General features: G+C 46.9%; 1 protein-coding gene across 1 annotated transcript in view; it reads left to right on the top strand.

Moving 5' to 3' along the window:
* ACAA2 (acetyl-CoA acyltransferase 2) overlaps positions 1 to 26,591 on the top strand; it is a 29,388-nt gene that overhangs the window by 251 nt on the left and 2,546 nt on the right. The window contains exons 2-9 of the mRNA XM_044431199.1: positions 5,660 to 5,826; positions 9,134 to 9,262; positions 12,568 to 12,684; positions 14,388 to 14,535; positions 16,841 to 17,016; positions 19,470 to 19,599; positions 21,169 to 21,239; positions 26,337 to 26,491. Of these exons, the coding sequence (XP_044287134.1) occupies positions 5,660 to 5,826; positions 9,134 to 9,262; positions 12,568 to 12,684; positions 14,388 to 14,535; positions 16,841 to 17,016; positions 19,470 to 19,599; positions 21,169 to 21,239; positions 26,337 to 26,491 (1,093 nt within the window). The remainder of the gene's footprint in view (positions 1 to 5,659; positions 5,827 to 9,133; positions 9,263 to 12,567; positions 12,685 to 14,387; positions 14,536 to 16,840; positions 17,017 to 19,469; positions 19,600 to 21,168; positions 21,240 to 26,336; positions 26,492 to 26,591) is intronic.

The raw sequence follows: 26,591 nt of genomic DNA, 5'->3' as shown, positions 1-26,591 counted from the left end.
TTCTTGCACTGGATCTTGCGAACGTGCCCTCCTTCCTCCGCAGTTGTGGGCGCAGCGTGGTGCACACGTTTCCTGCGCACTTACACGCACGGTGCCCACGTATGAAAGTCAGAAGAGGGACGGGTCCATCTCGTTCAGTCTTCTGTTCACGTGGTGGCCCAGGGGGTTCCGCAGGCAGGACACGAGTGACAGCACCATCCCGCCCATGTTCCTCGCTGGAGTACATAGGCCCACTGTCTCTGATACTGGACGTAGCACATGGCCACGAAGACTAGCAGCCATTGGTGGCTTTCTCCTCCATGAATCTGCCCAGTCCCCTTTAAAACTGCCCAAACTGGTGTTCATCCCCAAAGCATATTGAGAATTTCTAATTTCATGTAGCTGTTATGTCCTGCTTTTTTCTTGCAAGGAATGGGAGCAGCTTAACCAATTCTCCCCCTCTCCACCTCTACTTTCACTACCACTCTGTGAGGTATGCTAGGCAGAGAGTTAGCCACTGGCCAGGGTCCCTGAGTAAAGGTTATGGTATTGTGGGGACTAGGCTTAGACCTTGACTATACACTGTGCATAAAAGTAGCTAAGAGTAAATCCTGCCAGATGAACCTTACGGAATTCTATGGCAAGGTCTCGAGGTGGCTAGATGGAGGGGACGCAGTTGATGTGGTTTACCTAGATCTCAGCAAGGCCCTTGACAAAGTGCCCCATGATATCCTGGTTGAGAAATTGAGCTTTGGAATGGATCAATGCACTGTTCCATGGATTAAGGCATGCTTGACAGACTGCAAGCAGAGGGTGGCTGTCAGTGGGGAATCATCAGGGCGGCAGCCGATGACGAGTGGAGCCCCCCAGGGTTTAGTTCTGGGACTGATTCTGTTCAACCTTTTTATGAATGACGTGGAAGAAGGGATAAGCAGTCTGCTGACTAAATTTGCAGATAATACCCAAGTGGGGGCGGTGGCCACAACTGAGGATCAGGTGATCCCCATCCAGAATGATCCAGACAGGCTGTGGAAGTGGTTGGGTGACAACAGGGTGGCATTCAGTGTGGATAAGTGCAAGGTCTTGCACTTGGGACACAGGAATAGGTGTCACAGGTACAGCCTGGAGGACAAGTGGCTGGAGAGCAGCACTTGTGAAAGGGTACTGGTTGACAGCAGGCTGAACATGAGCCAGCAGTGTGACACAGCAATTAAGAAGGCCAGTGCCACGAGGATGCATAGGCAGAAGCATGGCTTCCAGATCTAGGGAGGTGTCAATACTGCTGCACACGACTCTGGTGCACCTACAACTGGAGTACTGTGTCCAGTTTGGGCTCCACATTTTGGGAGAGACATAGCTAGGTTGGAATCAGTTCAGCACAGGGTCACAAGAATGGTAGCCAGGTTGGGAGGGATGACATATGAGGAGAGGTTGAGGGAACTGGGTCTTTTCAGCCTGGAGAAGAGCAGTCTCCGAAGGGATCTTTTAGCAACTTACAGGTATGTGACAGGATGTCTCCCTCTCCTCGGGCCTATGTATTCCCTGAGACACAACGCAGTTGAAACCCTGAAGTCGCTTCTCAGTGTTTGCATCAAAAGCTAGAAATGATTAAGCTTAATGAAGAAGGCATCTCAGAAAGTAAGACTGGTTGAAAGCTAGGCCTCTTGTGCCAAAGTTAGCCAAGTTGTTAATTTTGATATACACTGGGAAACCAAAAACTTCATGTGACTCACTCTATTGCAATATGCACTTTATTGTGGTGGTCTGGAACCAAACCTGCAATATCTCCAAAGTATGCTTGTAGTAACTCTTCTGTTACTAGCAAAGAGGTGTGGTAGCTTGGAAAATAGAGATTTCTTCATCCCACACCTGAATAAGGTGGAGTTAGTATAGGCGGGCTAAGTGAACCATTCTGAGCTACTCTTTGCCAAAAATAACAACATGAAACAAAAAAAAGCTTCCAGCCAAAAATCCAGTTAATGTTAAACCTGATGCTAACATTTAGATTACAGATCAGTAGAACTCAAAGACTGTAACAGTTTCTCAGATGGGAAATGATTTAGTAATGATCATTTTTAATTTATTTGTACTTCAACTTGATACCAAGGAAATGGCAGCCAAGGTAGCCTAATACTTTAATGTAGCACTTTGCCTATATTATCTTAATCAGCTTTGTAAGGTAAGCACAGTAAAGAGCATTGTTGGTGTGGGATAGTGGCAGGGAATGTGAACTGGCAAACCCTGATTCAGATCTAGACCACTGGACTGGAATGCAGGAGATCCTATTCTTATTTATTTATTTAAAACATTTATAATCTGTTCTATAACCAGTCAGGATCTCAGGATGGCTTACACAAAAAAATATAAAACAACAGTAACAGAATAACAAAATTTGCAACAGCACTTGAATAAAATTGCAATGTAAAATATAAAATAAAATCATACTAATCATTAAAATACTGGCCAGGTTTCGGCCTGGCGCTGTGTTGGTGCCATGCTCACCTCGGGTGAGTGGGTTCCACAGTCAGGGTGCTACCACTGAGAAGGCCTTTCCCCTAGTAGCCAGTCTTCTAGCCTCTTTCAAACAGGCTCCTGGAAAACGACCTTGAAGGATGATCTTAAGGTCCAGGCTTGAGACATTCCCTCAGCTATCTGGGACCTAAATTGTTTAGGGCTTTATACATCAACATTAACACCTTAAATCAGGCCCGGACTTCAATTGGTAGCCCACAAAGATGGTAAAGGACTGGCATTATGTGATCTGGTCTCCCAGTCCTAATTAGCAGCCTACCTGCTCTGTTCTGTACCAGTTGAATCCTACAGGCTGTACCCCTCACTGCTCAAAGTCCCTGAAATTAGATGCTTCTGAGATTCCTGTGCTCTGCCAGCCTGGGCCCAGCTGTCAGAAGGATCATTGCCTCCCCTTTCTCCAGGCTCCAGTATTTTCACCAGATGTATTTTTCAGCCTGGCTGGGTGAGGATGCTTTGGAGGGGTAGGAAGGTGGAGGAGAAAATGCAGAATGACCAAGAGGTACGTCTTGGCCTCTCTGGTCTGCTTCCTTCCCTGTCTACCGGAATCCCCATTTTTGCCCATCTCCAAGGCAGCCCTTCTGGGCTTGGAGAGGCAGCAACACAGTTCTGTATGTTATAGGTGTGAGGAGACATGGGACAGCTCCCGGTCACCCTCTCCCAAGGTTGGAGCACTGTCTGGGGCCTGGAAGGGGCTATGTGAGCCATACCGTGGCCCCTGGGATGCTTGCTCAGGGGCCAGGGACATTGGTTCTTTGAATGAGAATACTGCTCAGAATGTATTCCTGCAGTATGTTAGCAGCTATCCACTAGCAGAACAGGAATCTCTGCCTCTTTCCTCCTGCCTGTTCCCCTCCTCACCATCCAAAAGTCTGTTCAGGACCTTTTCTCATCTCTCTGGAGCAGATTCTGCAGGTGTGCAGGGAGTTCCAGGGCAAAGCAGCAAACTGATGCCATTGCATGAAACTCACTGGCTGTAAAATTTGAATTTCATTGTGCCTTGGTCCATCTTCCTCGCAGCAGCAGAAAATATGAATTCTAGGCAGGTTCAGGGCCCTGGTTCCTCTCTTCTTCAAAATAAACAACGATCCCCCACCATACAGTAAACCTAGTTTACCTGCAGGAAATGTGGGGATTGTAGTCTTGTGAGGCTGCTAACAATTGGCTGTCAGATTTCTTCCTGGATTCTTTACGTTGTGCAACTGCTTGTTGGGCAGAAGCAGAGAAGGGGTTGGTGCCTTTCCCTACCACCTACATTATTCATCTGCCAAGCCGCAGACTATGCTAAGTCCACTTGAAAATCAGCCTGCTGCTAAAGGTTAATAATAATAATAATAATAATAATAGTAGTAGTAGTAGCAGTAATAATAATAATAGTAGTAGTAGTAGTAATAATAATAATAAGTTGCTTATTGTGGGTCCAAAGTCTGAGAGAGGCATCTGGCTTTGCCTTCTGAGGAGCCGTGTCGAAAGACTTCGGCCATCTCAGGAAGAGCCAAGAAAGATTTAATGTTCTTCCTGGGTGGATTTTTCCACCCCCGAATGGTGCAATGCTAGATCAGCAGCCAACCAAGTGTCCGTGAGAAACCCATGAGCCAGACATGAGAGCACTGACACCCTTCCACTTGTGCTCCTAGCAACTGGGATTGAGAGGTATTGTTATTGCCCCGGACACTAGAGGTAATCTTTAACCATAACGACCAACAGCCATTGATAGCTTTATTCTCCATGGATTTGTCTAATCCCTTTTTAAAGCCTTCCACTGGGGTAGTCACCCTTTCTGTGAAGAAACAGAGCTGTTCTCGCTCCTTGTGTTAAGCTTGGTTTTAGGATATTATGGAGTTAAATATTTCTGGGGGAAATGTCTCAGAGAAGGAGTCTGCAGCTCCGTGTCTTCCAGTTTTACTGGACTTGGTTAACTAGGTATACCCACTGAACTAGCCAGGACAGAGTTCCGTACAGAGAAATCATACACTGGAGATAAGAGCATGTTCTTCTGAGGGTGGGGCTTGGAATCCAAGCTCCACCGCCTGGAGAAATCCTGGAAGGCACCATGGGTTGGATGGGCAACCTCCATAAACTGGGTTCGGCCTGCCAGCTGAAAGTTGTACTTCTCTGGTTAACAGAAATACTTGCTATTGTCTCAAAAAGTTAACACATGTGGAATGCATAACCTCAGATCTAGGCTGGAGGCAGGTCCTGGAATCAAATATGTCCCTCTGGTTTTGTCCCAGAAAGCACATATCACATCCCCAATATTTGGTGGTTTACAATCTTTTATACTTATTTTTCTCCATTCTACAAGGTTTGATATGTCAGATCCTTCAGATCCACCCATCCCTGAGAACTTCTCCAAAATTAAAATGAAGCTTTCAGGCTAAAAGGATTTCCGCACCCCCAGCGTATACCAACATAAATTTCTACATAATGTATCATTTACATTACATTCCAACTTAACTCAATGTTTAGTGTAGTTTAATTTTTCTCCTTCAATTATTTCAGGGCAAAAGCTTGTTATAAATGGGACAAAATTTTATACAGGGTACTTTTAGCTCTACACACACACACACACACACACACACACGCACATATATAAAACTATTTTTTAAAATTTGCAGTAGCTGAAGCTCTCTGGGCAGTTCACAACAAATATATGTGACATAAAATCTATTAAATTAGATCATATAAAATTGCATGCAAGTTAACCTCATTTAAATGGAGAATGAATCTAGCTCAAAATTTTCTGGAAAATCTCAATCATTCTAGCCTTTGGAGGAGAGAGTGGCCACTGTGATCAATGGGAATAGATTTGCTTCCCCAGTCTAGGAATTTCTGTAACTTCATGGGGAGGAGAAGCGGGTTGTAGATCAGAAATATAGATGTGTACACTTATATACACCTATATATGTACTTTTGTGGGTGGGTGGTGGTTTGCTTGTTTGTAATCCGGGGGGGGGGGGGGGGGGGGGGGGTTTGCGGCGGGGGGTGGTTTTTGCACAGAATTCTGGGGTTGTGCCTGTGCATGCAGAAGGTCCTGGGCAGGCCCAGGCATCTCTAGCTAGACTGGGAATGGCTCCTATCCGAACCCCTGCAGTGCAGAGCAAAATGGGTTGGTGGCCTGACTATTTGTGTTCCACCGTCTGCATTCTAGGTGTGTTCATTGTTTCTGCCAAGAGGACCCCCTTTGGGGCTTTTGGAGGCTTGCTCAAGGACTTCACCGCCACAGACCTCACGGAGATAGCGGCACGCTCAGCCTTGTCTGCTGGCAAAGTGTCTCCTGAAATTATCGACAGTGTGGTTGTGGGCAACGTCATGCAGGTTGGTAGAATCTAGACATTTCCCTTGGCCCGTCCTCTGGTTACACGCACAGTCATCTGCTTTCTGTTTCTGCCTTTGCACGGTTGCCTCATTTCAGAAGAGCCAGAAATAAACTTGGTACATTTGCAGCTGCAGCACGTCAATGCCCAGCAGTTTCCTTTGGAGTTTTTGTGTCATTGAATTTGCCTCCACTCACTTTACTGGGAGAAGGAGCAGGGTAGATACAATCTTAAGCATTACCAAATGTGTTCCTGCTCCTTTATAATTTATATTTATATCTATCTTCTGCGTGCAGTAACAAGCCAAATACAGACATAATCTTCATAAAGTGAGCACTGAAGGTCTTGCCTGAATAGTATGAACTAAAGACAAATGTTAAAGTCTTTTACCCCACCTATAAATAACAATTTATTCTAAGATGTCAATTGGTGTTCCCTATGATCTTAATTCCTCCATAAAACTGGCTGTCATCATGACTGTGAGGGGGGACCAGCTTACCTTTGTGTCCTCCTTTCAGACGTCTATTTGGATTCAGAGGAAGGCTATTTTCTTCCTTGTTTTTCAGACTCTTACTTCATTGGTTTATGACTTTAAAATACTTTTGAAATCATATGGGAAGACTCTTGTATCATTTTGGTTTCTCCATGCACTGAATTATGCTCCCCCAAGCCCTGTGTACTAGAAGCCATGGGTGATGCTTTGCCTTGCCACATCTATTTTGTGAAGGGGTCAGTTGATTAGTTGGATGCTACCAGAGCCTCCATTTTCCTCTGGGTAGGAAAACCTGGAGCTATGTGCTAGTTATCTTTTTGGGATCAGGCACTGACCAGCTGAAAGCCCCTGAATATGGGCAGGCACCCTGCTTCCCTCCTGCTTCCTCTGGAGCAAATGTGTTAGGTGAGCCATGGAAGCAGATTGGGAAGGAGAAAGAAGCCTCTCTGGAAATCGCCAGAAACTCACTCTCAGAACTCAGGTCCAAAATTTTTATTATTTATTTATTTATTTATTTATTTATTTATTTATTTATTTATTTAAACATTTTTATGCCGCCCCATTCGCCGAAGCCTCAGGGCGGCTTACAACAATAAATTAAAATAATTATAATCTTAAATTAAAAAATATAAACATTAGCTTAGAAATACAAAAATACAATATAAAATAAGCCACCCTGGCCAGATAAAATTCAATAATATTAACATTTAAAATGCCGCTTAAATAAAAAGGTCTTTGCCTGGCGCCGAAAAACAAATAACGACGGCGCCAGGCAGACCTCTCTGGGGAGCGCATTCCATAGATTGGGCGCCACCGCAGAGAAAGCCCTCCTCCGAGTACCCACCCTCCTAATTTCTTTCACGGAGGGTTCCCGGAGAAGGGCCTCTCCCACCGATCTCAGGGGGCGGCTGGGCATATATGGATGTAAGCGCTCCTTCAGGTAAGCAGGACCCAAGCCGTTTAGGGCTTTATAGGTCATCAATGAGAGAGAGATTCATTTAAAGAATGGAAGATGAGACTAAAGGGAACTTAAGTGCTTACATTAGTGATGTGAGTGGTGCTTACAATGTAGGGAGCACCTGGAGAGTTAAAGTGCTTACAGCATCTTTGGGTGGTCACAGGATCTAGATTCTCATTCAGAAGATGATATTTCAATGGGATTGAAGAGCAGGACTTTGCTCAAGCTTCTAGGATGCCACAGGGGTGGAGATGCTGGCAATTAGCTCAATGGCAAAAAGGGGGCAGAGGCAAATACCGACCCTGGGAAGATTGAAGCAGATACAGGAGGAGGGAGTGGCCAAGGAGACCAGTAACACTTCAAATGGAGACCAGCTCTTCCCTTCGGATCTGGCTCCCGTGGCCAGGTGACGACAAAGGCAGGAAGCTCAACTGGTTGAGAAATGGATGGAAAGGAGGTATGCTTGTTTTCAAAGTGCCCCTCCCCAAGGGTTTGGAGATAAATGAGCTCAAAAGGAGAGTTTTGGGAAGTGATTGCTAGACTGGATTCAACAGATCACTTTGTGCATGCTCAGAGACTTGGCTAGATGAATTTCATGTAGAAAAAATACAAGAAGTTTTCCTAAGAAATGGCTCAAGGGTGGTGACTGCTGGAGGGAGGAAGTGTGGCTCATGACATAGAGAACCATATTTCTGTTTTATTAAGTTTCTTTGTGACTAACAGACATGTGTTCCCAGTCTGAGAAGTGGCACATTGTCACCTTCTGCCTCTTAGACTGGAAAGGGTTAATTAAAAGGAGATGGCTTTGGCTGGCTCCGGTAAACTCGATACACCAAAATCCTTCCTGGTTTGCAGATAAGGAAGCTGCCAGGAAGATGCGTGTTATATCAAGTGGTTTATGGATAACAGCATTCTGTTGGGGTGCCTGTACTTTTAGAGGAATCAACACTGAAGGGTAGCTCAGTGTTGCAACATCTGAAAATATACAAATTTATTTATTTATTTATTAAAACATTTCTATGCCGCCCCTTGCCGAAGCCTCGGGGTGGCTTACAACACAATAAAATACAATAAAATACAAAAATAACAATATAAAATTAACAATATAAAATAATATATAATATATAATAATATATAAATAATATAAAAAATTAACAAATGAGAGCCAGTGTGGCGTAGTGGTTAAGAGCACGGGACAGGGAGTCAGGCAATCTGGGTTCTAGTCCCTGCTCAGCCATGGAGCCACCGGGTGACTTTGGGCAGCCACGGACTCTGGGCCCAACCCACTTCACAGGGTTGTTGCTGTGAGGATAAAATTGAGAGGGGTGGGTGGGTAAGCTGCTTTGAGTTCCTTGAAAGAAAAAATGTGGAATATCCATCTAATAAATAAATTTAGGAACCATACCTGAGCTCTCTGAGACATAAGTAGCAAACTACATGGTCTTGTGCACATTAGCTACCTTAAGAATGTTAAAAAGTCACTGCAGTAGATGGACAGTCCAGCCAGTACTGTGTTTTTGGCAAGTATCCCAGCAGGCACTCGGTCCATGGAAATTAGCCAGTGGGACATGATCTGCCATTAAACCTCGCAGTAGCCCTTTGTACAGTCATCCTTGACTTTTAAAAGTCCTTCAGATTTCCATACAGCCTCATCCTGTTCTTGTTTAAACAGAAGTTGGTGTCCATCCGCTCAACAGAGCTTGATCGCAAGCAAGTGTAAAAGATGGCGTCTGTGCAGCCCAGTCCTGTGCATTTTTACTCACTTCCAGGGGTGCACAGGATTGCAGTCTTGGTGTTACATGGCTCCCTTGCGTTCAGCAGAGTTGGCTGAGCAGCTTGTCCGTCCTCTCTTTGCAGACCTCTGCAGATGCTGCCTACATTGCAAGGCATGTCGGTTTGCGTGTCGGAATACCAATCCCAGTTCCTGCACTGACAATCAACAGATTGTGTGGGTCAGGCTTCCAGTCCATCGTCAACGGATGCCAGGTACTAGATCCTGTTCTGTCAGCGATTAGTTATAATGCCTGGTTGCTTGGATCCTCCATTGGCCAAGTTGACCTGTGTAGGTAAGCTGACATGTGTCTCAAACACACACACACACACACACACACACACACACACACACACACTGTCTCTCTCTCTCTCTCTCTCTCTCTCTCTCTCTCTCTCTCTGTTTGTGTGCATGTGTGCTATTTGCTCCTTGCCTTGCATAAAGACTGGAGTTTTTTAAATACATGGAATTGACTTATTCATGATTTGTTTACTGTCTGAATTATTAGTGAAGTACCCAATCTGGGGCAGGTAACAAAACAAATATGCAAAGCAATTGAGCAGAATAAAATCCATTGAGTTCATTTCCCCACTGTTGCCTGGCTTATAAGCACCAAAGTTCAAACACCCAAATATATGGGTGTTGAAACACTTCCAAAATGTGCTTAGACCTTTGAGTCTACAGCGGCATGGTGTTCCAAAACTGAAGGGGAGAAGCATCCAGAGCTGCCTCTCCATGCATTCTTGGTGTCTGCACACAAAGACATAAAAGTCCTGCTGTATAGGACCAGTGGTCCGTCCGCTTACGCACATCCCTCACACGGTGGCAAACCAGCTGCCAGCAAGATCGCTCAAGCAGGATGGGTGCAAGAGTTCTGCCAGCCCAAACTCCCCTTCCCTGCCCTTCCTATGCAGTTTATTCAGAGATATCGTATCTCACTGCTTCTCTGCGTTTCACCAGGTTTTTGCAATGCACACAATATCTAGGTCTTCCTTTAAAACCAGGCCCTCCAGCTCTTCTGTTTTGGCTCTGAGGCTTCTAGCATTTGCACAGAAACACCTAAACACCGCTCTCCTACATTATAGCAATCAGAAACCGTTTCCCTCTTCATCCTGGAGGGGTAATTTAACCTGAACCAGATGTTTCCCAGCTCCGGTCAGCTCTCCCCCAGAGATCAGTTTAAAAGCTGCTCTGCCACCATTTTTCTGTCCTGCATCAGCACTCTGCTTCCATTTTGGGTCAAGTGTTGTCCTTTCCAATTGTACAGGCCCAGCGTGTCCCCAAATGTTCCCCAGTGCCTAACAGAGGAGGAGCAGCCCCTCCTCTCTACACTCCCATCTCATCCACACGCTGAGACTCCTCAGCTGTACCTGCCCAGCTGCCCCTCTACGTTGTCTGTCCTAGATTTCATCTTTTTACCCAGCAAACTAAACTTGGCCTCCAGGACCTCATACTTAGTGCCAACGTGGACCAGGACTGCTGACTCCACTCCCGCACTATCTGCAAGGCTATCTAGACATCACGTGATAAACAGAACCTTTGCGCCGGCCAGGCAATTAACTACGTATTCTATAAACACATTGCAAACCTAGCCAATCTGTGTCTGTCTAATGGTTGAATCTCCCACTACCAGGAGTCCCCCACCCCCACCCCTGCAGCCAAATCCTCAAGACAATAGGATAAACACTCACTGTCCAAGGAACGGTTCCTTTCTAGGGATCATTTCTCTTTCCTCCGAAGGAAGCCCTCCTTCCTGAGAGCCCCAGTTGTGAAGGATGACTTGGAAGCATAATGCAACCTGCCTTGTTTGGGGTTCCACTCTCTGCCCCCTCCGTTAGGCTGTCCTTCGGTCTGGGCACTGCACAGCCCTCCAAGGAAGTGGATCAACAGGATGAAAACAGTGTGTTGGGAAGGAGCAGAAGACTAAAAGGTGGAAAGGGAAGGGGAAAGTCACAGAATAAGGGAAGGAAACAGTCAAAGAGACAGGCAACCAGAACGCAGCCTACTTGGGGGGGGGGGGGACAAAGAGGGGTGCACAACTTCTTCAGTGCTGCATTTTGACCAAAAATGATAATGACTGACCCTGGGGCAATGGGGTTCTTAAGAAAGAAAGTCCAGCAAAGTTGACCAGCAAACACCCCTGGTCAGTTCCCAGTCCAGAGGGAGGCAAGAGCACATATTATCCCTCGTATTTTAACCCCCATCCTCACCCATCCAGTCCTTGGCTCACCTGCCTTCTCTTGGCGCATCTCCCACCTAGGTCCAGTCCAGCTGCAGGCAGTGAACCACTGAAAGGCCATAGCAGCAACATGCGGCCAGTTGTCCTTGGTACAGAATTATCCCCTTCCCCCTGGTAGGCCAAGAAATAGCCTGCCTGATCACCCAACTCTCTCCACCATGGACTAACCAAGGGAGGAGAGGCAAAAACCCAGCCATCTCAGGCTTTCTTCACACCAGCACATGGATGGTGTTCTTCAAGGGGTGCCCCTAGTGGACCTGGCAGTGACTTTGCATTTTCTGCCCTCTGAAATGCGTCTGCAAAAGCAAACCAGGGCAGTGCAGTGGCTGAAGCACTGGCATGAGGGTCTCCCAGAGGTCCATCCTGTTAAAACAAATCCTATTGCAAGATGCCAGCAGAATATTCTTCTTGTTCTCCTGCATGCGGCTGCTAGGGGAGGGTTTGCTCTCTGTGGCAAGGGCGCCTGCTTTGCTGGCAGGGGTTGCAGGTTCAGTCCCCAGCATCTCCAGGGAGGCATAGAAAGGAACCCTGCTCGACATTCTGGAGAGCTGCTGCCAGCCAGTTTCAACAGTATTGATCTGGATGGGCCACATGGTCTTGACTCAGGATATGGCAGCTTTATGAAATGGCTGGAGCCTCATGCAGCACCCATGCTCTCCAGAGTCATGGAAGGATGGGCTAGATTAGAGATCGGCTAAGCTTGTCAGGCCAGGTTGCTCACCTGCGGAAGCATCCTTGCTCAGTCTTTTGCAGCAGAATTGGCACTGGCACAGCCCATCCGGCACAGGCTGCCTTCCCTGATTCTGCTCTTACCACAAGCCCAGATGCAGCCAGTGCAAGCAGCTTCTGGGCAAGCCAGCATCCCATGGGAAAAGCTGCTGATGTGGGCTAAAGGTCACTTGGACCCTCAACCGTCAGTGGCAGTTTCCAAGCAGTGCAGGGGTGGCGGTGGGAGGCAAAACAATGGGCTTGTTTCTGCGTGTCTGCCAGTTCCTTTCAATGCATACAAGTCATGTTTGCACGTCCTTAGAATTTAGTTCATGGTCAATACAAAGATCTTCTTGTGCTGATGTGCTGAGCATCCCAAAATGAGTGCAAGTTAATTTCACCAAGTTCATTTCTGCGATCTAAAATGCATTTAAGTGCTTTCTGATACAACAGTCCTTCTTCCTTGGTTTCAGAGGCATCCTGCTCACCTGAAATTGTGCGGCAGCAGAGTGAGTGGGGAGGCGAGGTCATGAATTTCTCATGGATTTTTTTTTCTCTCCTCGTACAAAACAGGAAATTTCCCTTAGAGAATCAGAGGTGGTCCTGTGTGGTGGAACAGAAAGTATGAGTCAAGCGCCCTATGTTGTTCGAAATGCACGCTTTGGAACAAAATTAGGAGTCGATCTCAAGGTAAGGACTCAGGATGTGTAGCCATGGTTCTTCTCAGCTCCATTGCATACGCACTCATGGCAAAACGTTCTGAAGAAGCCATCCTTCTTTAGGCCACTCTGCTCTGAGTGGCTCAGGTGTAAAAGACTGCGTGTCCTCCTCACCAGTGCAATGGTTAGAGGGCTGGCCTGGGACTGGAGAGATCCAGCTTCTAGTGCTTCCTCAGCCATGAAGCACACTGGGCAACTTCCAATGTGCATAACCCTTTTTATTTAAACGTCATTTTAATTGTTAGCAATATTTACTTATTAATCTGGCCAGGGCGACTTCTTTTCTTTTCTTTTATAACTTTTCTAACTCCTTTTATATCGTTTATATTTTTTATTTATTTTATATTTTATATTATTAATTTTAATTTTATATTGTTATGCTTGTATTGTATTGTATTGTGTTGTAAGCCGCCCTGAGGCTTCGGCAAGGGGCGGCATAGAAATGTTATAATAATAACAACAACAACAACAACAACAACCGAACTCCTCGCATTGTTGTTGAGGGTGAAATGGAGAGGAGGAGGACCTTATAAGCCCCTCTGGTTTTCTTGCAAGAGGAAGAAAGGCAGAGTGAAACTAATGTAATAATAGACAGTAAGGCAAATGGGGGGAGTCCTGTCCCTTCTGCCCTCTGTAAGTAGTGGGCATTGAGCAGTCGTGTACTCTTCTCGTGTGAAGGAACTTCAAACACTCTCAGGGCTCTTTGCAGGGGCCTGAAGCGAGCTGGCGCAGTCCTGTGGGAGATGTTATGCACAACTGCAGCACAACAGGCAGCAACTCTGAGCCAGTGTCCAAAATTTGCACCTCAAGTGTACCCACTTGTTCTGAAGGTCTGAGGGGGTGGAGTAATGCTACCTTGGAAACACCGCTGTTCTGGAACAGTCAGATGTTCCCAGCTTGGATGTGCTATTAACCTTCAGCCAGTGCTGCAGTGATTTTTTCCAGAGATTTTTTTTTTAAACAAGAAGCTACTGCTCTAGCATGTGAGCGAATGCAGTGCTGCTTCCTCACCCTTGTCAGTTGCTACAGGTGCAAGCTGGTGAGGAGGGCAACAGCAGGTGGATTGCATCCTCAGCACCTGGAAGACTGAGCTTGGCCCTCATCCCATAGAGCTCTGCTTGCAACCCAAGCAAGAATGCCCAGCCTGTCTTAGAAAAATGCCCCAGATTGTCAGCATTTGGATTCAGCATTTGTAGCGTCTACACCACATTCCTACTTAAGGGTCTGTTTGTTCTTGCTTACAAACAAACACAACCTAGTCCCAAATGCTGTTCCAATAAAAGTCGAAAATATGCAGGCTACATAAAGATTGGGAGTCAAGCAGCAGTGTATTTGTAGATTGCGTTTTGTGTCTATTGGCCAGGGGCAGAAGGCATTGTGCCTTATTTAGACTGGGGAGAAACCTGCTTAGCGATTTCTGCAAGGATTGCCTATGGATTTCAAGTCTATCTCTGATGAAAAGCTGGACATCTCAGGATACTGAATCCCAGAGTAGGTACCAAACTCTGCATTTGTCCTGCACAGGTAATATGGAAGAATTCGAGAATGAGGCCTTAGAACTGCAGACCTATGTCATCTTTTAGCTCTCATGGCACAATCATTTGCACCAGAAGTCTTTAATGATAATGGTAATGCTAAAATCCAGCTGCATCGTCATTGTTTTCTTTCTGGCAGATGGAAGACACACTGTGGGCAGGGCTGACTGATCTGCACATTAAGACCCCGATGGGTGTTACAGCTGAAAACCTCGCTGCAAAACATAACATCACAAGAGAAGACTGCGACCGTTATGCGTTGAAGACACAGCAGAGGTGGAAAGCTGGTCAGTAACGGCAAATGTTCATTTCGAAAGGAGCCACAGTTCTCACAAACAGCAGATGCGGGGATAGGCCTTGGGGCTGGATTGTAATACTTCAGCTGCCAGCAGGGGAGGGCCATGGAGGAATGGTCCCACTCTTCTCCCAGACGGACATTTTAAGCTGGGTAAACTTAACCAGTCTCAGTGCTCGGTGGTTGTACTTTGGACAAAAAGTATAGAAGGTGAAATTGGGGTGCTTGTTGCTACAGTTTGCGGAGTCAATTCCCTAATCCAGAAGATAGCGGACTTTTGCTGGAGGCCTGCCTTTCCCACTCCGTCTTTGAAACAGATCGCAACGAGGCTTCTAGCAGCAGTCTTTATGAGACCTGTCCCCAGCGACTTCAGTGGCAGGGCTCAGTCCCACCGGGATGTGTGAAAGCTCCCAGCGATGGAGGCTTGCAGGTGTCCTGGCAGAACAGGAAGAGCTGCAGAGGCCATCTTGGATGCAGAGGCCTGCAGTTTCCTCTAGACAGTCCTTTCCACCTGTTTAGCTGGAATATCTCACAGCAGGACAGGCAGCCTCTGGTTCCCCACCTCACCATGCAGTGTGCAGATTCCCCCCACCCCTCCAGCTCATTGCCCCTCATAGGATTGGCTCAGTTTTTCTCCTTGGCTTACTGCTTGGCCGTGATCCCTGCATCAGTGCTCTGTAGCTCATATGTATATCTGACAGCTAGAGGTAGAGGCGCAGTGGAGGGAACCAAGTAATAAAGTGGTGGCAGGAGCAAAAAGCAGCTGCTGGCTGCTGGAGAGGAGGCGCTTTAGGGTCAGGTGCCATTATTTCAGTGTTACAGGAATCAGCCTTTTAAAGAAAGTGTTTTGTAGTAAAGGAAGTGTGGAAGAAACAGATGGCATTGACAAGAGGAGGATGCAGGAAGATGATGGAGAGGGGGCAGAACTTCCTGGAAATGAAGGATGAAAATGATGAGGACTTTGACAGGAAGGGGATCTGTCTCTGTGGGGTTCAGTGGGGGACAGATGCTCTTGTGCAGGAGTCCGAAGGGTAAAAGCACAAGGTTTGCAAACCTGTCCTGTGTTTATAAGGGCTCAGAAAATACGGCCTTTTCATGATTTCACACAAGAGGTAGGCAGCGGGCTGTATCCTCATCAGCCAGCAGCAAATGTGGTATAGTGGTTAAGAGCATGGGACTGGGACTCGGATGATCTGGGTTCTAGTCCCCACTCAGCCATGGAGCCAGCTGGGTGACTTTGGGCCAGTCACAGACTCTCAGCCCAGCCTACCTCACAGGGTTGTTGTTGTGGAGATAAGATGGAGGAAGAGAATGATGTAAGCTGCCTTGAGCCCTTTGCAGGAAAAAGGCAGGATATAAATCGAAAAATAAATAAAATAAATAAATAAAAATGTCAGAAGCATCCCTGTGTTTCTAGTGAACACCTTTTAATTTTAAGGAGTGCTTCGCATTACATGAAAAGCTCCTTCCCTTTTGCAGCCTCCAGCCTCTTTCGGCACTCACCACCCCTCTGCTTGCCGCTTCCCTCCACTGGACGCCATCACTAGTTGGCAAATACGGATGATGGTCACTGAGCTGTAGCAAGATCGCAAATATTACCAAAAATGCATGGCAGACCCATAGAACAGAGGGGGGCATTTGTGCAAATTATGGCAGAGCAATAGAATGAGGGTGGCAGGGGGAAATTTGCTCACTGCAGGAAAAAGAAATTAAACTTTGCAAACGCTTTCCAGTGTTCGTGAAGACTCAACATTTATATTCACTTTCGCAATTGGATGTTGTGCGGAGTTTCCTTCATCAGCCAGCAATAAGAGTAGACTGCTTGAAGAATGGGGGGTTCTGTAGCCATGAGGAAAGAGGGTTTATGTTGCAAAAACCCCTGGGCTACATGCCAGCAGACCTCAAGCTGGTGGACTGGGAGAAGGGCCAGCCACAGGAAGCCACCAAACAGAAAACTGTTGGTGAGGAGTAAGGACAAGCCACTCACCCACCATGGCTTCTTCCCAGGGTGGCTTAGTCTGATGGGTGAGCCAACTCTGTAAGCTGAGCATCTGGGCACATGGAGGAACCTCATGCACCTCACGCATGGCCTCTGCAGTGGATTTATGTATTTATTCGTTATATTCTACCTTTCTCCCATTGTGGAACTCAAGGCGGCTATGTAGGGTCCCCAGGTGGTCTCTCCTCCAAGCTCAGGCCAGCGCCAGACCTTTTTAGCTTCAACATGTGCCTTTGGACCATACACTCTCCTACTGGTGTCTTTGAGTTCTTGCTCCATGACCGTCTTTTGTTTTTAGCTCATGACGCTGGTCACTTTGAGGCGGAAATGGCACCCATAGAAGTGAAGAGCAAGAAAGGCAAACAGAATATGGCCCGGGACGAACACCCGCGACCCGAGGCAACATTGGAGCAGTTGGGAAAGCTTCCGACAGTCTTCAAGAAAGATGGGACTGTCACAGCCGGAAATGCCTCGGTAAGCCATGTGGTTTGAGAACTCGATCTAAGAATTCTTTGCAGGACGTGTAAAAGTTTTGCAAAACTTTTGTAAAAGGCACCTGCAAGTTTTTAATCAGTTGCTAATGTATTCATTTTGGATGTCATTGCTGTCCTTTCCCTGGAGCTGATGTCAGATTCCTGAGAGATGATGTTGTTTTTAATATGAACATATACCATGTTGTCCTTTCGCTTAATTTCTTTTCTGTCCTCACAAATAAGCCAGCCAGGACCAAAGGCAAAGCAAGGCAGAGGCAGGGGCAAAGAGGCACAAAGGCAAAGGCAAGGCAAACAGGCAAAGCCCCTTATGGAACACTGTTAGACAGCAGGTTTGCAGAGAGAATTGTGGCAGAGCTCCAAAAGAGACTATCCTTCTTCACAGTTCAAGAATGCAGAGCTCCACCATCACATGCCTGGAGAATTTTCTGGCCCAGCTCCAGGAATACTTTTAGAAAACTTTCTGGCATGTGGTACTTACCAGCCAGCATCTCAGTGGAGTTGGGCAGATACCGAGGCCCATTGTAAGTGGTGAAGTTTATGGGTACTGGCTGCAGAAGTGTGGTCCTAGGTCGGATCTTGAAATGCAGATTTTTCCTGCTGGCTAGCAAGGAATTGCATGCTGGCATGAATGTTCCTCCACAAATAAAACATCAGCATACATGGGGGACATGATATTCCTCTGTAAGTACCTCAAAGGCTGTCACAGAGAGGAAGGTCAGGATCTCTTCTTGCTGATGCCAGAGTGTAGGACAAGGAATAATCAATTCAGGTTGCAACAACCCAGATTCAGGCTGGACATCTGGAAAAGCTTCCTCACTGTCAGAGCAATACGATAGTGGGACCAGCTGCCTGGAGAGGTGGTGGGCTCTTCCACACTGGAGACACTCAAAAAGAACTTGGACATCCCCCTGAGTGGGATGGTGTGACTTGGTGTCCTGCAACAGCAGGGGGCTGGACCCGATGGCCTTCATGGCCCCTTTGGACATGCACATAGTGGGCATGTCATGAGTGGAGCCGGCTGGAGCTGGGGGTCAGACTAGATGGCCCTGGAGGTCCCTTCTGACTCACTTTGTTTCTATGTTTCTGTGTTTCCCATTCTGCTGCTCTGTGAGTCTATGAAAGATGCTTGTTCCCTGTTTGCAGGGCTCTGCTTTCTTCCACTTGAGAGGGGATGTCTTTGAAGGCACAGACTGGGCTGTCAGCCACCTCTCCATGCTTTCAAAGCTCTGCTTGGACGAGACAGATGTTTCATTGATACGCGGCCTCTTGCACACCGCCACCGCCCCTGGCCTGGCTGTACATCGGTAGTCCCTGTTCAGATAAATTCCCTCCACCACTGATTTAAAGAAGTCCTCCTGCACAAACGAGCAAATCAAGCAGAAGTCCCCTTTCTGCTCTCCACATGCAGAATCTTAATCTAGTTTGTGACAGGTTTCAAATCTTTCCGCGCAGCCCCTAGCAGCTCTGAATCCCTTGTCAGTTGAAATCCTGTGTAAAATAGAAAAATAGAGTGAAAGCACAAGCAGCTGTTCTAATGCTGCTTTCACACGAGCCTTTTCGGGCTTATCTGGAAAGCAGCTGCGTAAATCATAATTTTGTAGCACAACGTTCAGCTGCAGCAGTATCCTAATAATACAGGGAGTCCCTAAGTAATGAATTTCCAACATAGGAACAATCTGTACTTATGAACAAAGTGCTACAAAGCTTATTAATTTTTTAAAATTACTGTGGAAAATCATTATCACCATAGAGAGAGAGGAAGTGAAAGGGGAAAGAAGGAACGTCTCCAAAGCATCACCATAGAGAAAGCAAAAGGGGAGAGAGGGAGCCCTCCAAAGCAGACCTTCTTGCACCACCCATCCAGAGAAGGAAATCCCTCCAGAATTTCCTTGCTGCAAAGAGGAGGCACTGGTGAGATACAGTGGGAGTGCCTAGAGATATTTGAGGTTTTTCCGCTTTCACTGGGGTCCCGCGTCCCTAATCCCCATGAATGTGGAGGACCAACTGTATGTGATCTGATTTACATACATTTCAACTTAATGACGAATTTCCATTTTCTCAGGAACAGAACCCAGGGACTGCCTGTAAATAAAATTGAGTAAGGCTTGTTTTGTTTTTGTTTTCCATTTCTCAGTTTCATTTTACAGCAAAGTCACAGCGTTACTGCAAGGCTGTTCCACTGATCTTTGAGCTCCCATAAAATAGGAATACCTTGATCATAGTCTCATAAAAGAGTGTCTTTATCCCTGACCTGTGTAGGTTCAGGATGGCACTTTGGAAATGAATTGTTCCATTTTTCTGGCACAGGATGGCCACTGTGAAACTAAGCCAGTAGTTTGAGTCAGTCCAGCAACAGGGGGGTTGTTTTGCAGCTCAAGACATTCCGTCACTGGTTTATTCCAGATTGGGTGTAACATATTCTTCCATTCCTAGGGAGTATGCGATGGAGCTGGAGCAGTGATCATAGCAAGTGAAGAAGCTGTTAAAAAGCACAGCCTTACTCCATTGGCCAGGATAGTAGCCTATGATGCTACTGGATGTGACCCCAATATCATGGGCATTGGTAAGTTGCAAGGATAGGGACCTCTTTGCTAATCATTCAAGGCACATTCAGCTTCTGCAGGCCCCAGCAGTCCTGGTTTGCAGGCAGTAGCAAGAATTCTGCTCCATTTTTAATGGCAGTGGCCTTCCAGGAACAGACTAGACAAATGATTGCCTTCTTCCTATTTTTCTTTGCTTTTCTTGCTCTGTTTTAAGCTTGAGGATATCTCTCCAGCTCTGGGGAAAAGGAGATTTGTATTCAAAGAAATAAAATATGAACCAGGGAGAATGTTTATACAAACATAGACAGCTTGAGACCACAATATTTTGTGGAGCTGTTCCCCCAAATTCAGTCTAGTCTGATGCTATGGGCAACATCCTAGTCTTCCTCGGAGGGTCAGCCCCAAGGGAGCTGCAAGGAGGAGGGCCTTCCCAGTGGCGGCCCCACAAATGTGGAAAGGTCTCTCCACTGAGGCTCACCTGGCACCTACATTGCCATCCTGTCAGTGTCAGGTTAAGGCGATAAAAAGTTGAGGCATTTAAAGGCATCCATGGATATTTAATGGTTTGAAAGGAGTGCCCACCCCAGGAGTTTCACAGGTCTACTCTGTATCAAACCTTTTAGCTGTCTTGAAATGTTAGGGTTTGGCATTTTTTATGGTATTTTATTGCACTGTCTGCTTATTGAACTGGTGTAAGCCACCCAAAGAGCTTTGACTTTGGGACAGTACAGAAACGAAGTGAAAAAGAAAGCCATGCCAGGTCGGAGCAAGGTCTGCCTGGTCCAGCATTCACACAGTAGCCATCAGTTGCCTGTGCAACACTGAAGTGGGATTGAATGCAGCAGCACCTGCCTGGTTGTGCTTCCCAGCTTACCGTCGCCAAAACTGAACGTAGCGTATAGCCATCTGGGACACTCTTGGGCAGACAAGAAATGTCCTTGTGGGAAGGGCAAGGTGGGCATTTATGCATCGCAGCGAAGGAATGTTTGTCCTCTTGGGCAGTTTTTAGTATTATTTAACGCATCACAAAATAACTCAGCCACAGAGGGGAGGGCTTTGCAATTTGTTACTAGTGATGCCTCAGACGTTATCCAGTAAGTCATGACAACACCCTATTCCATCTATTGCTAGCAAGTGCACTAAATCTATTGTTTTGTAGGAAAATTCCTCTGCCACATCAGAATTGCAAGTTCAAGGGAAGATCTACAAGCTGTGGGCAGCCATTGAGGGCTTTTCCATGCCCTCCCTTTTTTCTCTCTGCCAGCTCATGTAGTAAAGATAGCAAATGAAAACACTATTAGCAGAATGCAGAAAATGCTAAATGACGGCACGTAAGAGCTCTAAAGTTAGGCTGTTTTCCTCAGTAGAGAATTTTTTCTCTTGGCCTTGGATCACACACCTCCAAATGTTCCTGAAACATAGTGCTCCAAAAGCACCACTCGATGCTTTGGATGCCAGAGAGCATCATCTTCAGGCCGAAGCGGAATCTACAGAGAAAGAGATTCCAGCTAAGCTTACCACAGATATGAAGCTCTGAAAGGGATGGCTTTGTAATTGCCGTGTGTGTGCTTGGATGTGTGTTAACACAGGTCCGGTACCCGCCATTACCGAAGCCCTGAAGAAAGCTGACCTTTCCCTGAAGGACATGGACTTGGTTGAGGTAAGGAAAATAGATGGTCGAGGTGCAGGAAACAAAATACTCAAGAGTAGCCTATGGTGGCACTTAGGATAATTAAGTACTATGACAAAGTAAGCTACGGCTGAATGGTGTTGTACATACAGATGAAATTTATGTGCAGCTCTTAGCCAGCTGTATGCAGGAATATGAGTACAAAGTACAAGAATGATTTTCTAAAGATTTTTTTTTTTTTTAGTTGTTTCTATGCTGCCCCCATTGCAACAACAAAGCCTCTGGGCGGCTCACAAAAAAATACAAAAAAAAATACATAAACAATAACAGTATAACAATTTAAAAGAAAAAAAACATTTAAAACCCCCGGTGCATTCTCGGCTAATTTTAAAATCCTAATAAATGCAATAATTTAGCAATTAAAATAAGTTTTAAATAAAAATGTCTTAGCCTGGTGCCGAAAAAAAAATAACGACGGCGCCAGGCGGACCTGTCTGGGGAGCACATTCCATAGATTGGGCACCACCGCAGAGAAAGCCCTCCTCCGGGTACTCACCCTCCTAATATCCTTCACAGAGGGTTCCCGGAGAAGGGCATCTGTTGCTGCTCCCAAGGGGCGGGAGGGCATATATGGGCGCAAGCGTTCTTTTAGATATCCAGGTCCCAAGCCATTCAGGGCTTTATAGGTCATAACCAACACCTTGAATTGGGCCCAGACTTCAGTCGGGAGCCAGCGGAGCTGATGGAGAACTGGGGTTATATGAGAACAACACCCAGTCCCCGTCAGCAACCTGGCAGCTCTTTTCTGCACCAATTGAAGTATCCGGACCGTCTTCAAGAGTAGCCCCACATAGAGCGCGTTACAGAAATCTAATCGGGAAGTTACCAGCGCGTGTGTCACTGTCGCCAGGCAGTCGTTCTCCAGGAAGGGACGCAGCTGATGTATCAGCCGAAGCTGAAGGAAGGCGCTCCTCACCACCGCCATCACCTGAGCTTCTAGAGACAGCTTAGCGTTGAGGAGCACTCCCAGGCTGCGAACCCTGTCCCTCAGAGGGAGTGCAACCCCATTTAGGACAAGGCCCAAGTCCCCCATCCCGAGGCCCAAGCCACCCACCAACAGGACCTCCATCTTTATGGACTGAGCTTCAGTTTATTGGCCCTCATCCAGCCCATTACCTTGGCCAGACACCGGTTCAGCACAGCCACTGCCTCACCTGGATTGGTGGAAAATGAGAGGTAGAGCTGGGTATCATCATTGTACTGATGATTCCGCAGCCCACACCTCCTGATGACCTCTCCCAGCGGTTTCATGTAGATATTAAATAGCAAAGGGGACAAAATGGACTCCTGTGGAACTCCATGGCATAACTGCCATGGTGCAGAGCCATAGTCCCCCAGCACCACCTTCTGAAATCGGCCATTGAGATAGGAGCAGAACCACCGCCATGTGGTGCCTCCAACTCCCATTCCCGCTAGCCTATCCAGAAGGATACCATGGTCGATGGTATCGAAAGCCGCTGAGAGGTCCAGGAGAACTAACAGGGACGCACTCCCCCTGTCCTTCTCCCTGCACAGGTCATCGTACAGGGCGACCAAGGCAGATTCAGTACCGTACCAGGGTCTGAAGCTGGACTGAAATGGGTCCAGATAATCAGTTTCATCCAAGAGTGCTTGGAGTTGTCCCGCCACCACCCGCTCTAGCACCTTGCCCAGAAATGGGATGTTGGGCACCAGTCTGTAATTGGTGGCCACCTCTGGATCCAGGGATGTCTTCTTTAGGACTGGCCAGACTACCGCCTCCTTTAAAGGGGCAGGTACCCAGCCGTCTCTTAAAGAGGCGTTGACCACCTCCAGGATCCAGGTCCCAATCCCGTCCTTGGCTTTCTTAAGTAGCCAAGATGGGCATGGGTCTAGTAAGCAAGTGGTAGGACGTACTTGTCCAAGCACCTTGTCCACATCATCAATCTGCAACAACTGAAATTCATCCATTAATTGTGGACTCGATGGCGTCTCCCCAGTAGAATCTGGTTCAATAGCAGAGTCAAGCTCGTGGTGAATCTGAGCGATTTTCTCCCTGAAATGCTTGGCAAAGTCGTCACAGCGGGCCTTCAAGGGGGGCACAAGATCTTTCTTCGGGCCCGGGTGTATCAGCCCCTGCACCACCTGAAAAAGCTCCGCCGGACGGCATTGTGAGGAGGCAATGGAAACGGAGAAGAATTTCTTCTTCGCCATCCTCACCGCCTCAGCATAGGCCCAATAATGGGTTCTTAAGTGTGTTCGGTCAGAATCACCCCGTGATCTCCTCCACCTACGCTCTAGACGTCTCCCAACCTGCTTCATCGCCCGTAATTCAGTTGTATACCAAGGAGATGAACGGGCTCTGCCGGGTGGGAGAGGACGCTTGGGAGCGATCGTGTCAATAGCCCTGGTCATCTCCTCATTCCACAGTTCAAGCAGGGCATTGACAGGATCACCAGCCTTGTCAACCGGAAAATCCCCCAGAGCTTCCAGGAATCCATCAGGATCCATCTGGCTCCGGGGGCGGACCCATACAATTGGGTCCGCACCCTTGCAGAGGGAAAGGCTGCTCTCGAGCTCAAACCTTATGAGGAAGTGATCATTATTTTCCGGCTGGAAGCAACATCCGAACACTGGAATTGGGTTTCCCCATCTATAGATGGCGTAGTCCTAAAGCAACTGAGAAGTGCTGCAAGGCACGGAATCCAGGGGGGCTCCAGTTGTGGCCCCTGCATCAGGTCAACAGCTTCCTCTGCCTGCTGGAGGGCAAGAGGGCCTTTAGCTGCACTGAACAGTTACAGATGGCTGCCCTTTCCTTTTTTCAAGTTGCATTTCTGTGTCCATTTTCTGTATTCAGAGCAGGTCCCCAATTCTGTGAGCTCACCTTTTCTGGGTCTTTGCATCACCCACATGTAAAATAAAACCACCCAGGAAGGAAGGTCCGTGGATGCCCGAAGGCCCATTTTCCCCCATGTCACCCTGCCCAGCAAGTAGGGTGAATGGGAAACACCTCTGCTCTTTAATATCCCACCCCCTCACAGACACAGCTGGCAGCAGTGCATAAGAGGGTCTATTATTATTATTACATTTTTATACTGCCCATAGCCAAAGCTCTCTAGGCAGTTGACAGCAATAATCATACACTCAAGTCACCCATCCCATTTCTGCCCAGGCCTGACCCTGCTTAGCTTCCAAGATTAGGCAGGATCAGGCACTTCAGGCTACGTGGAAGCTATAGTCTAATGGCTGTGGCCCCTGCCCTTTGGAATGCAAGATGCAGCTGCTCTTCCTATCGAGACCAAAGGGCACCCATCCCCGATGGCCCCTCGCAGCCTCGAGGGAAACGTCCTTCCTCAAACTATATTGGCTGTTATTTCGTGGCCACCTTCCATTCCAAGGTGGTTCCGTTGGTTGATTTGCCACTTGCTTGCTTTGCAGCTTCAAGTGTGGCTTTGATCCTTTATTGTTAACCAGTGGTTCAGTTTGTGAACTGGAAAGACAGGTTTTTATTTATTTTATAGTTGCAAATATATAATTACAGTTATTATATATTTGACATTTAAGAGTAGAGAGCAGGAGATGCCTCTGAACCACACACTGTGGGGAATTTGGAATGGATGTGAACTTGGGCCTATCTGCGACTGGAATTCCACTTAGGTGTGTTCTGATAGTGGCTCCTGGTGTTCTACCATGAATCTACTGGCCAGACAGCAGCAGAGTTTCACACCTGGCTTCTTTTCTTCTCCGCTACATGAGGTGGTTCAATGCGCTTTATGTGCTGCAGGCACAGCATAAATGAAATGTTCAAGCAAGTCTTTGCTCACCTGGCCTTTTGCTCTTGCTAAGCTTTGGAGCAAGCTGACACTTGGCTTTTCATCTGCTCTCTCAAAAACCAGTTCCAGTGGTTCAAAACTGAAAACAGAACGTTATACACTTTCACATGCTTTGAATAATATTATCTTTAACATCATCATTCACGCCCAGGTTTGCCTTTGCATGCATGTCCTCATCTCTCCACCTTCTTTATGCTTTTGACTTTTTGGACAGGTTGCTTGCTCTACGTAGCACTCAGATCAGTGGCCTCTCCCTCTCTATGGCTGCCAAGCATACCTGAAGGTCTACCTTCTCCCACAGGAACCTGTCTATGCACTGAGGGCCCTTCTGCAGTTTCCCTTACCTGTGGAAGTGGCACAGGTGCCAGCCACAGGAATTGTGTTTTATGGTTGTTTTGTTTGTGTATGTGTGTTCTCCTCTCTATTCATTATGCCCTGGCAGCCTCAATGGAAGTAAGAAATGAGGGGGATGTGATTTTAAAAATAAATGTTTCAGAGTTCCTCAAGGTACATGTTAAATGACTTTGATTCTGTTTTAACATGTGCTTTTGTTCCCGGATTCCCAGCCACTGCCCCTGCAAAACAAGAAGTCCCTCGTGCTAGGCTGCTTGCTGAGTCCTTCCAGACAGAAGGCTCCTAATGCTGCTGCTCAAGAGGCACTGCAGCTATTCTGTCTTCTCGTTTAGTCTTCTGGTAACAAAAAAGCTGACCAGTTAGCACTGAGAAAAAGTTGGAAGATTGCAAATGCAAGAAAACAATATCTGAGCCCTCTGTAAAATTCTCGGAATGGGACAGGCTGATTGCACAATAATAATCTTCCTTCAAAACACTGTGAGGCAGTAAAATCATTGCTAAGGATAACATCAACCAGAGTTCTGGCTCACATGATCCAACAACCTACTGTGGTTTAAATTTATCTTATGGTGTTAGGTACACAGGCACCATTTTTGTATGGTGGATACTGGCATTTGTCTTGCCTGGCTTGTTTTCTCGTGAATATGCAAGGGGCAGGATTTGTTTGTGGGTTAAACAACTCTCCAATAACCCATGACTTGTTTCAGGGTTATTTCAGGGTTCTCTAACCCCCATACAGCCCCTGCTACTTGGGTTTGCATGACACCAGCCGCAAAATTAATATCCTTGAACATCCAACAGACTCTGACAATGCCCATGGATAAATAAAGCCATGGCAGGCTGTCAGGATGCAGAAGGGCCAAGAATGTATTTACAGCAACTCAGCCAACGGTGTTTCCAACCTCCTTTCATATATTTCAAGGTCAATGAGGCGTTTGCACCACAGTATTTGGCAGTGGAGAAGGTTTTGGGTCTGGACCCAGAGAAAACAAATGTCAACGGAGGAGCCATCGCATTGGGTCACCCACTGGGCGCATCAGGATCAAGAATCATTGCTCATCTAGTCCACGAACTACGGTATGTGAATGGACAAAAGACGCTCTAGGGACCACTTCTCTCTCTTTCTCCCTCTCTCTCTCCCTCTCTCTCCCTCTCTCTCTCTCCCCCCCCCCCCCCC

The sequence above is a fragment of the Varanus komodoensis genome, unplaced genomic scaffold (genome assembly GCF_004798865.1).
Source record: "Varanus komodoensis strain SLA01 unplaced genomic scaffold, ASM479886v1 scaffold22, whole genome shotgun sequence".
In the NCBI taxonomy this organism is placed as follows: domain Eukaryota; kingdom Metazoa; phylum Chordata; class Lepidosauria; order Squamata; family Varanidae; genus Varanus; species Varanus komodoensis.
The sequence above is the reverse complement of the archived record's forward strand: the minus strand, read 5'-3'. Positions and strand labels throughout refer to the sequence as shown.